The following is an 11,467-nucleotide window of genomic DNA, read 5'->3' as shown; positions in this document are numbered from 1 at the left end:
AAACTGTCCGAGAGTGGGGCCCGGGGCCGGACAATTACCCCGGCAGGGAAATCAATCGGGCCGCAAGCGTGGGAAACATCTGCGCAATTTAGATCGGTGGCCGCTCCCAGCCCACGAAAATTACCCCTGGATTATTGGTTCAAAGGATATCCTGCCAAGGCAGACGTAGCTTCACTCGTCCTCTACCTGCCTTTCTCGGCCCCCTGATCTCTAAAACATCCTCAGAGGCTGCGACTGGCCGATGCGGCCGGCTGTGGGAAATGTAGCGGTCAGAACAAAAATGAGGTGGTGTGAGTAGATTGGTTTTCAACAAGGTTCCACGGATTGGAATGAAAAAGCCTTGAATTTAAATAAACACGAACAGGCTTAAATAGACAGAGGCAAGGGAAAAAAAGGAGCTTTGGCTCGAAGGCTCGAGTATTTCAGCCGGGTTTAAAATCTTTTTTAAACAAAGAGAACGGAGTGTGATTTTCAGACTAGTTGAAAGAAGCCTAAACGAAAGAACAATACCGAGGATTTTGGCTTGCCAACACTTTGATGATTTTTCTGATTAAGGATCAACCAAATTCCCGCTCAAAGTGAGAGTTTATCAGTGTTAACTGAGAAAGTCCCTCCATTATTGAAAGTGATGATAACATGTGTCATCATGGTTTGGTTTTCATGATACCCAGATAAAAACACAAGAGTATTAAACTTAATAATGCCGACCTTCTTGTTGTGAGGTTTTCAGAGGGGACTTTCCAGAGGGGGGCAGTGCCATGCTATGTCGGGCTACAGCAGTGAGAACCTGGAGGAAATACCCTAATGTTACATTACCTTTGTTACATCAACAGTGCTCTGTGTGCCAGAATATGCCTGCTGCATGTCTGGGCATTAGTTTATTACACCTGTTATTGATATATCAAGGCCTTCAACCCAACATGAAAAAATGTTTGTGGACGATTTCTCATGAATCAGTTAAACCATAATACTTGCATACCCTGTCTAAAACATTTCTCCCAACGCAGTGGTCTTGGCTATATCTTGTGGGTGGGGTTCGAACCTAGGTCTTCCACGTGGAACTTCCAAGCGTCTACCATTAGGCCAAGAGGACAGGACGTCCTCGAGGAGTTTACATGTCTCAGGCGGGGCTACCTCATCACGAGAGCATGATTCCAAATCCCCTCTGCTACACTAAGCCTATACCCTTCGGGCTATTGAACCACTGTAATGAGCTTCGTAAAGGTAGTATTAGATGCAACAAGATAGATCACACCTGTGTTTGCACAGGTGATCAGTTTCACGTTCTATATTCTTAGTCCTATGTTGAATGCCATGGGTGTCAAACAGGGAACTGATGTTGACTGAAGCAGTACCCCATGCTACCACTGGAGGGCGGTAAAACCTCAACAATAAAAAAAAGCAGTGAATTGATCTTTTTGAACAATGTTCAGTGCTGGCAGAGATTTTAGGATATATATTATATGCTCTATGGTGCTGGTGCTCGAACCATGTCCTGTAAAATGATGCTATTCCATTGACCAACCACAAGATGGAGACAAACTACATCTTATTGAACTGGAATACATGACATGTATGAATTTATCTCAAGTACAGATTGATATGCAGATTTATACTACGTAGAATGCGTATTTGACAATGTATTTCGTGTTTTACAGATTACTTTTGGACACGACACGAAAATATTGTCACAAAGTCTGAACGTCCAATGACAATTGCCAAAATGTGTCCCTCCAACCAATCAGAATAGTATACGGAACTCCTCTGCCCTGCCTCGCATGTGTTAGCTGTCCACCGCAAGCATGGTGAAGTCAGGCACTCCGGGTGGAAAGATCAACAGACCAAAAACAGTAAGAATACTCTTTGTAACTCTTAATATAACACTTTACATTAGAACAATGTGTAGAATGCGTTTTTGCGTCTAAATCTGTAACCATATAGGTTATTTTGTTGAGCTAAATGATGCTAGAAGCTAACGTTTGCGAGCTAGCTATCATAGTTCACATCACGTGGCAATATTTTGTCCCGATCACAGCTGATAAGTAATGCCATCGCATTTGTGTGCGTTCCTCCTGTGTGACTGATTAAGTTCATGCTGAATGTCATTAATTAGTTTTACAGATGACAAACAACTTTCGTTTGTATGTTGTATGATAAGGTAGCTAGCTAGCTAACTCAGTAAAGGAAACGTGTCAATCATAGGCAATAGGAGAATATCATTCCCTTGCAACAATGTCTTGATAAGTTAAATCAATCAATCAATAAAATGTATTTGTATAGTCTCTTTTACAAAAAAAACAGTCTTGTCACACAGTGCTTAATAATGGCCGGGACCGTAGACTCCCCAAAAGCAAGTCAGGGGAAAACTCGAGGCCTGTGCTTAAAAAGCTTGGGCACAGTGGCAAGGGACCCACTCTCCTATGGTTGTTCTGCTCCTGAAGGATTTGGGGAAGAAGCTGTTCAAGAGGAGGAGGAACATCACAAGAGAGAAGAAGAGGCGGCACAAGATCGTAGGAGCAGTGATCGATGAGGGCCTCACCACAATCCATCACCTGAAGAAGAGAAAGTAGGAGAGGGAGGGGGGACAGGACAGAAATGGTTAAATCTCTATCCCAAAATCCTTTATAGGGAATAACACCTGCTGTAGTTATAGATTATTGAGACAGTGGACTGGGCATTCTTGATATAATGGTTTTCTAAGACTCATGGTAACGCTGTCGTTATTCTTGTAGGAACATTCCCTGTTTATTTGTTGTTCTTTGGTAATTGATTTCGAATAGCAATGGGTTTCGTTCTCACACATTTCTTGTTACACCAAAATCATTGAACTCAATTGGTGGGAGCTGAGATCCTCATAGGAGATAGATGTTTAATCTGACCTTTATGTATTCAGGTCCATCTTTTTGGCTTCCATGTGGTGAACTGATCTGACTTTTTTTATATTTGTTTCCCCTCAGTACCAGCGCCAGAGCGAACATCACCCTGTCTGGGAAGAAAAGGAACAAACTTCTCAAACAGCTGCATCACATGAAAAGGGAGCAGGCTGCCACAGAAGGTAAACACTGGGCCTTTTGTTGGACCTTTCTAACTGTGTATGTATCTTGAAGGTCTTTATTTTTTCCCGGTCAGGTCACAGGATCAGGAAAAAGTCAGGGCCCTAGTCATTTCCCCAGACAGCAATAGATACATTACATACGGTATAACTCGATAAACATGTATTTATTGCACTGTACTGTTTTTCTTTTTTTACTAATTGACTAAAACGCGATCTACCCTGTCTCTCTCCTCAGCGGAGGCACCAAAGGCGGCCCCTGCCTCTACGAAGGCCCCAGCACCAAAGAAGAAGGCACCAAAGAAGAAGAAGAAGAAACGAGGTGCATCCAAGTCAGCGGATGTTGATATGGCAGACATGGAATAATGATGTAGAGGACAACAACAAACTGAACTGTTTCTATTGGCTTTAAGGCCATGGGCACTACTAGCTTGCATTTGAAATGAGTGGACCGGAGTTTGTTTTCTCCCTACAAAGGAGTAGTGTATGTGAAATGTAATATGGAGTGTCCTTGTTTAAACAAACATGGGTGGAATGGAGGTCATTGTTTTGCAGCATTTACACACGGAGGGCTTCGACTGTCAGTTTTCACTGCCTTGGTCGGACAGGTGTACATTTGCAGGCAAAACATTAACCTGAATACAGAGCAAGAAATTCTACAGTTACAGTAATACAACAAGGTTTGTCATACTGAAAATGTCACGGGAAAAGGGTTTGGTACGGTATACATACATTTTTTGAGAATATATGTGTGCTGTAGTGTGAGAAATGTCATCAAGTTTGTCAGTTGTTAATTGCAGGCATGTCATCCAAGGTGTCTGTCATTGCGATTGCAGGTGTGATGCGTGTTAATCGCTCATGGCCCAATTATAGTCCCCCCTCTCTGGCTCCGTCCAAACAGTCTCTCCTGTGTTCCTTGCATCCTCTCCTGTTGCTTCCTTCTGAACATGTATTGGAAGAAGGAAGCGAGAGAGCAGGTGACTACAGGAGAGACTGTTGGGACGCATCCTCTGTGGCTGTCACAGCCAGACCCTGCAGGCTGTTTATTTTGGGTCTGCTTTTAACTGTTGCCATCAACATCAAGAGACTGGTTTGTGACGGTATTGTGATCACTGTTTATGTGAAGTTAGACAACGACACGAAAGACAATTGTAAGCTTTAGTTTTTCTATTTTTAGTAAGCTATTTTTGTTCTGCTTTGTGTTGTCTAGTCAGAATGCATCCTACTTTTATTTGGGACAAAATGTTCCCAAATAAAAACTGGCTTGATTGTCATATATTTTCAATTGCAGTGCAATATTTCATCACATAACTGAATTATTGAAAGTGGTTTATAAAGTGACACACATGAATGCACATATGGATCCTCTTTGGAAATAATTCTCAGATGGTGGAGTGCTTGTATATCAAGTGTATTGTTCAGCTTCAATTATTAATAAATCTGTACCTTATGTATTGCATATTTGAATGTGTGATTTACTAACTTTATTAATAAGTAAGTGCACATCGCGTCGTTATGAAATGTGTTTTAGGAATAGGCTGTCTATTTTAGGCGTTTTGATATTTTAGAAAATTAGAAATAACGTGAGCCCAAGATAGTACATGCTGTTAGATATGGGGGCAGAGTAGAAGTGTTCCGTCATCCCTCCCCCTTGCTTTAGTCGCGAGGACAAAGACAAAAAAATGGGTCAGACTCAGAAGCAACAAAGATCCCTCGCAGTGCAGATTACGCACAAGCTACAATGTTGCTGCCGGTCTGATAAATGAATATAGCATGCTTGATTTAGCAATGGTTATGCACCTTGCGTGGATACATGTTGGTTTCATCTTTTGAGGATGCTTATTTCGCAACGCAGATTGTTCGCACTGATTTAATAAAGGGACGGATCGAGGACATCGATAGCTGGATGCTGCCAGTAGGAGAAAGGCTCAATCGTCTTTTAAATGTTGTTGTTTCTAGAGTCTTTGAATAGGTAAAGTGCCCTCTGCACGTAATTTCAATGTCACACCTTTGGATGTTATTGTTTCAAGTTGTCTGGTGAACGACCTGCCGACGAGAGCGTCGGATGCAACACTGGGTATCCTTGTATTCAAAGATAAGGGACAATTTGATTGAAATTAATGAGGTTATGAAAATGATTGTAAGAGCCTTCTCCCGACCAGTTCATTGGTTATTTTCACCATCTTAAAGAAGGTAGGTAAAAATGAAATCTGACATTGTGTCATTATTTCATGAACAGAACATGCCTATACTTGTGTGTGTCATGCAACTTAGGTCATAACCAGGTAGGATATTTAAGAATGGGATGGCTCCTTCCTTGATAAGGAATATTATGCAGTTATTGTGTGTCAATGAAAAACGCACGTATTTCATAAAGATTGCATCACGACTTGATCGTAGGTTACTCCGGATACAGTTGAGATGCTCATATGCGTAGCGTAGCGACGCATCCCGTGGTGGTTCTTGGACCCATAGTGACCAACAATATTTCCACAGCATTGACTTAATTTACTCTCTCAAGCGATAGCTTTTTTATATTTTGTTTCTTATAGGAGCAATGCAATGCCCCATTTGCAATGATTATGTTAACACTTTTTGTAAGGTGACCCGTTTTGAATCTAGTATTGAGGCTAACATGTTTCATGTCTAGTATTGAGGCTTTCATTTCCCAACATGCTTGTAGGCCTGTAGCTGTGTGTGTGTGTGTGTGTGTGTGTGTGTGTGTGTGTGTGTGTGTGTGTGTGTGTGTGTGATCATTCCATCTCTGATAAATCCTCAGGATGCATTATCAGTGATCATGTCCCATATGACAAATCTCCAGTCACCAGCCCTGTCCCAGCTGCACACATTCTAACCGGCACAGTACAGAAACAGCTCCTGTTAAACCTGTGGTAATCATGCTGATAGTGCTGCGTGAGTCAAATAACGACAGCACTTAAAGAGATAACATCAGGATTACTGTATGCCCCGTCCCATAGGAGTCGGAGAACAGAGCAAAGTTCTGCAGTGGAGGAGGAGATTGTAAGAAAGTGTGTGCTGGACTGTGGACCCAAAGGACTTCTGGTCATCTATGGAGGGCTGCTGCGTATGTTCACAGGCTTTTGGTGAGTACCGGGCTCCTCTTAAAATAACCAGAGATCCTACTACAGGTTTGACATTAGGCCGGGAACATTGAGCTTAATGTCTCCAGACAGCACTGCTGACACAAGTCAGTTGCTCAAAGTTGGATTCAGTGGGTTTTTTAATAGGACCTCGTGTTCTTATAACCTGAAACTGACTGCGGAGGCAACGCAGTCATAATTATTTGACGACCAGCTGTCGAAAGAATGGGATATTGTGTTTAATGTGTGTTGTTCATTTAAGATGAAATGATACAGCCATTTTTGTGGATGTGTATCATCAAAATGTTATGGGGAAAAAACACTCACTTTCCTCAAATTAGTAGCTAAGGAAGTCCAGTCTAGTGTGTATATTTGAAATCGATTGTTTTTTTTATTGTTCTTACATGTATATTGTTAAATATCTTGTCATTATAATAGTGTGTGTTGTTGATTTCATTGGTAGTAGGCTAGTCTGGTTGTTGTCTGTCTGAGCTTATGACACAGACACCGGTTGGGATTCTGGGACACTGAAAAACAATAGTTTTATGGTGTTAGATGGAAACAGGCCATGGACTCAAGCTGATAACAGTGACACCCTAACTTGTGAAATCAAAAGGAGAGAGCACCGCGAACAGATAGCGTTTTCAGGAGATACTTTTCACAGAGTGTCTGGAACGCCACCAAGTGCTTCAAGTGAAAGGCTGCCTTTTGCATTGCCTGGCAAACGTTTGATTGACACCTTGCCAGGAAAGGGCCTTTATCAAAGGAGGCTCTTCAGGATTCCTGTCCCATAATATGAATGTGTGTGCTGGGTTGAATTTGCGACCCTGACAAAACCAATGTATTTCCAATAACTGTTTTTTCAGTCACACTCGGCGGTCCGGCTCTGGGTTAGAGCACCCTATGTGTCTCTGTTGTGGAGCAAGTTGTGATTTCAATACTCATGATGGTGTGTCTCAAATGTTAAAAGCAGGGGCTTACTTCTAATACATCATAAATGTGAATTGAAACTTTATAGGGTAAGATCCATGAATCGGATCCCTCTGTACGATGTATAATTGTTTGCCTCATGATTGAATTCAGACCGACAGTACCGACAGAGTGTCTGACCCCTGCCCTCTGCCCTTTGACCCTGCAGGACTCTTTGGATCTGCCCTCTCGTGCCGCCTCCTCTGAGGGCTTGTGTTTAACCGGAGGCCTGTGGATCTGTGAAGCCATGATGACCCTCTCTGGGACCCGGCCTCTACCCAGGAAGGCGCCCACGCTCCTCCTGATCACCATGGCGATGCTGCTGGCCACCGTCCCTGCCTTGGGATCGGACGCAGAGACGTGTTTCTCCAGACAGCACCGAGACGCCATCGTCAACGTCCGAGTGGCGTTAGCCAAACCAGGAACCGTCATGGACTCCCGTGTCGTCCAGTCGGAGCGAGACTGTGTCATGGCCTGCTGTTCGGAGGAAGTGAAGCCAGGTATTTGAAAAGGGCAGGATTGGAGTTCTTAGGTCTTTGTCAGTTGAACCACTTCAAATGTTATACTTGGTGTTTTTATCAAGCGAAGGGTTCGTCCACGTCATGGTTTAATGTTAGAGAGTGTAGAATCCAACCTGTTTCTTACACTACCTCAGAACTGTCATAATGAGTGGAAGCATTGGTTCTCTGATAACCATAAATATAGAACACTCCTTTTGAGGCCAAGGGATACAATCATTCCCATGTACTGTATATGCTGGTAATATCAGTTATTACCTTGGTGCTCCATGACCAGTGAATTCATGTCTGATTGTATGTTTTTCCCTCTCAAAGGTGTCAGGTGCACCATGGCTGTATACAAACCCAACACACCCACCAAGACTGAGAACTGCCATCTGTTCCACTGTGAGACAGAGCAGACCTGTCCTCTGATGACTGCTTCTCAGCCTGGGATTAACACATATGACATTTTCAAAGGTAATCACATGTTACCAGCTGATTAGTGTGGTCTTTCTCATTCGTTTTTGGGCTGGTTTCACAGACAGATGAAGATGAAGACAATTCTTAGACTATATTGATATTCAATGGCGATTGTCAATTGAAAAAGTTATTTAGTCCAGGACTTGGCTTAATCGGTGTCTAAAACATGAAATAATCTTTGTGGATTTTATGTTTGCGACATAGGTTTGATCCATCCCACCACAGTGAGACCTGTTCCAACTACCATAGCACAAAGGCCAACGACCACCACCACAACACACGCCCCAACTACCACATCACCAACCACCACTACAACCACCACACCAGGTACTACGACAACGCAGTCAACCACCACAACAACAACAACAACAACAACAACACAAGCACCGTCTACCACACAACCACCCACCACCACTACTACCCCCCAGCCGACCACAACCACACAAATAGCTAGAACTCCACAACCAATTATTCTTACAACCATAACAACAACAACAACACCAGCCACAACTACCCCACAAACAACAACAACAACAACACCAACACCAACAACAACACAGTCTACCACCACCCCACAACCAACTATTACCACCACCACCACCACAACACAACCCACTACCATCCAAGCAACAATACCTATAAGAACACTACCAACTACAACAACAACTACTACACCAGCAGCAACAACAACAACAACTACTACTACACAACTTACAACAACAACACAAACTACACCCTGGGCACCAATGGAGGTTCACACTACTTCTACAGTAGCACCGGTCACTACCACAACTACATTAACTCCAAGAAAGCCGAATAAACCTGCCAAAAAACAAAGTAAGCCTGCCAAAAAAGCGAAACCCCATGTTACCACCACCAAAACAACTTCTCCACCTGTCCTAACTACCACAGTTACCATCGCCGCTGCCAAAACTACCAGCAGCAGCGTCATCACGGACCAGCCACTGATCCACCCCCCAGCCACTGAAACAACCACCACCACAACCAGCACCACCACCACCACCACCACCACCACTACAACCACACCAGCCACGACAACTACAACCACACCAGCCACGACTACTACAACCACAGCAGCCACGACTACTACAACCACACCAGCCACTACGACTACAACCATGGCAGCTGCCACTACGACTACAACCACGGCAGCCACTACGACTACAACCACAGCTGCCACTACGACTACAACCATGGCAGCCCCTGAACCATTGATCCCAAGGATAACTACAGTTACAGGGCTGGTCATTGTGCAAAAGGGGGCAGTCCAGTTGGACCCTGCTTCCCTTAACCACGTCCAGGGTCAGGGGAAGGCTGTGGCCTCGCGGGGGGCACTGAAGAGCAGCCTGGTGGCTGTGGTGGTGATAGGGCTGGCCATCCTCACCCTGGCCCTGGCCGTGGTGGGCCGCAAAGCCATGGAGTCCTTCGACAGGCGTCACTACACGAGACTGGAGCTCAATGACCTGCACTATGAGGTGTGAACCCAATGACACACACACACACACACACACACACACACACACACACACACACACACACACACACACACACACACACCCAATGACACACACACACACACACACACAATGACACACACACACACACACACACACACACACACCCAATGACACACACACACACATACACACACACGCACGCGCGCACACACACACACACACACACACACACACACACACACACAGCACAGAGAGACAATGAACAAGACTCATAGAAGTCCATGCACAAAAAAAAAAAAAAAAAACGGTTATTTTGGATGACGAACTCATTTTGTTTAATCGCATAACAATGTTCTTTCTCTGATTAGCACACCATTATCACAGCTTCATTCAATCAACCCCTCTTTATTTGAACAACAGAGAAATATATCAGAGGGCTATGGAATACAGAAAGACACAGCAATATGTCTATTCCATAAACTCAGGAAGCCTCTGAACTTAATCAAACAAAGCGGGTCATAAGTGACAGGGTCACCCGCCATTGTCATTTACGTGAGAGGACTGATGTGACAGCAGAGAGATGAATGCTTTGTGAAAGGAAGAGGTGCACTTTAGCATGTCTATTACTTTACCTTTTGGCACCACAACGATATGATGTTGTGGACTGCTTTCTTTTTTTTCTTTCTTTTAATCACCTATCCAATTTAAATGTCTGACTTAACTCACTTTTATTCACTGTGTTGTTCTACTGTGTCCCAAATACTTCTGGCTTAACCCTGGATGAAATACAATGATGGATGCAAATCTTAAAAGTTTGATGCACTATTCTATTGTATCTATGTTTTTGATATAATACACTTCTTTTTAAATGGTAAGATTGTTTTCATAGGTAGATAACACTGGCTGCACACTATTTTCATAAGTCAATTTGTATTGTATGTGAGTGTGCGAGTGAGTGTGCACTTACACGATGTGTGTGTGAGAGAGATGAGGGGAATTTAAACATGCCTACTGGTAGGTTAGATGTAATATCGATATGTACCACAAGGTGGCAGCAGCTACCTTGGAAATCACTGCTGACTTTCTTATTGGCATGCAGCGCAGCCACTTTAAAAAAAACTCACCACGCGTAAAAGCATGGAGCCAAATTGAAAATAGTTGCACAAATTTTAACTTGTTTATTACTTGTATTGCTTTGATAATTTGTAATGTAGATGGTAACAGTCGGTCTCGTTTTGTGAAGTGTTGTTTTCGAATCAATTTGGGATTAGATGTTTAAATTAGTTCTTGTAAGAAATAAAATGTGATTTTTGAATTAAGTTTCTGTTGTCATTCTTTGTCTCCCAGAAAGACTTTAATTAATGAACTGAAGCATGAATCTTGTTATCACCAAAGTCTCTCTCTCTCTCTCTCTCTCTCTCTCTCACACACACACACACACACACACACACACACACACACACACACACACACACACACACACACACACACACACCACTCTCTCTCACTCCCACTCACTGCCACTCACTCCCACTCACTCTCTCTCTCACACACTCACATTTCTCTCTCTCTTTCTCTCTCTCTTTCTCTCTCTCTCACACACACACCACACACACACACACACACACACACACACACACACACCACTCTCTCTGGCTCACACTCATTTCTCTCTCTCTTGCTCTCTCTCTCTGTCTCGCTCTGTCACACACACACACACACACACACACACACACACACACACACACACACACACACACACACACACACACACACACTACCCTCACTCTCACTCCTACTCATTCTCTCTCATACACACCAATCTCTCTCTCTCCCACTAACTCTTTCTCACACACACACACACACACACACACACACACACACACA

The 11,467-nt window shown here is 43.5% G+C and overlaps 2 protein-coding genes across 3 annotated transcripts; both read left to right on the top strand.

Annotated features, from left to right (window-relative positions):
* Positions 1-1,761: 1,761 nt before the first annotated feature.
* On the top strand, positions 1,762-4,511 carry c4h11orf98 (chromosome 4 C11orf98 homolog). Its single transcript, XM_083691999.1, has 4 exons — positions 1,762-1,850; positions 2,442-2,566; positions 2,958-3,055; positions 3,291-4,511. The coding sequence occupies exons 1-4, from the start codon at positions 1,803-1,805 to the stop codon at positions 3,416-3,418; spliced, it is 399 nt and encodes a 132-aa protein (XP_083548125.1). The 5' UTR covers positions 1,762-1,802; the 3' UTR covers positions 3,419-4,511.
* A 601-nt stretch (positions 4,512-5,112) lies between these two features.
* mansc1 (MANSC domain containing 1) lies at positions 5,113-10,840 on the top strand. Of its 2 annotated transcripts, XM_083692040.1 has the most exons (6): positions 5,113-5,245; positions 6,031-6,156; positions 7,292-7,622; positions 7,956-8,099; positions 8,307-8,429; positions 9,015-10,840. In XM_083692040.1, exons 3-6 carry the CDS (start codon positions 7,370-7,372, stop codon positions 9,602-9,604), a joined length of 1,110 nt encoding a protein of 369 aa, XP_083548166.1. In that variant the 5' UTR covers positions 5,113-5,245; positions 6,031-6,156; positions 7,292-7,369; the 3' UTR covers positions 9,605-10,840. The 2 variants fall into 2 exon arrangements, with proteins under 2 accessions (XP_083548166.1, XP_083548165.1); XM_083692039.1 differs by having other exon boundaries at positions 8,307-10,840.
* The last annotated feature ends 627 nt before the right edge of the window (positions 10,841-11,467 follow it).

The sequence above is a fragment of the Argentina silus genome (genome assembly GCF_951799395.1).
Source record: "Argentina silus genome assembly, chromosome: 20".
Taxonomy (NCBI): domain Eukaryota; kingdom Metazoa; phylum Chordata; class Actinopteri; order Argentiniformes; family Argentinidae; genus Argentina; species Argentina silus.
The sequence above is the reverse complement of the archived record's forward strand: the minus strand, read 5'-3'. Positions and strand labels throughout refer to the sequence as shown.

What these genes read in the sequence shown, in the direction of transcription:
- mansc1 (XM_083692039.1), top strand. Translation starts at nt 7,370, where the DNA reads ATGATGACCCTCTCTGGGACCCGGCCTCTACCCAGGAAGGCGCCCACG. An exon ending in TTCGGAGGAAGTGAAGCCAG is followed by an intron (nt 7,623 to 7,955) that starts GTATTTGAAAAG and finishes TCCCTCTCAAAG; the next exon opens with GTGTCAGGTGCACCATGGCT. An exon ending in CACATATGACATTTTCAAAG is followed by an intron (nt 8,100 to 8,306) that starts GTAATCACATGT and finishes TTTGCGACATAG; the next exon opens with GTTTGATCCATCCCACCACA.
- c4h11orf98 (XM_083691999.1), top strand. Translation starts at nt 1,803, where the DNA reads ATGGTGAAGTCAGGCACTCCGGGTGGAAAGATCAACAGACCAAAAACA. An exon ending in AGATCAACAGACCAAAAACA is followed by an intron (nt 1,851 to 2,441) that starts GTAAGAATACTC and finishes CTGCTCCTGAAG; the next exon opens with GATTTGGGGAAGAAGCTGTT. An exon ending in CATCACCTGAAGAAGAGAAA is followed by an intron (nt 2,567 to 2,957) that starts GTAGGAGAGGGA and finishes GTTTCCCCTCAG; the next exon opens with TACCAGCGCCAGAGCGAACA.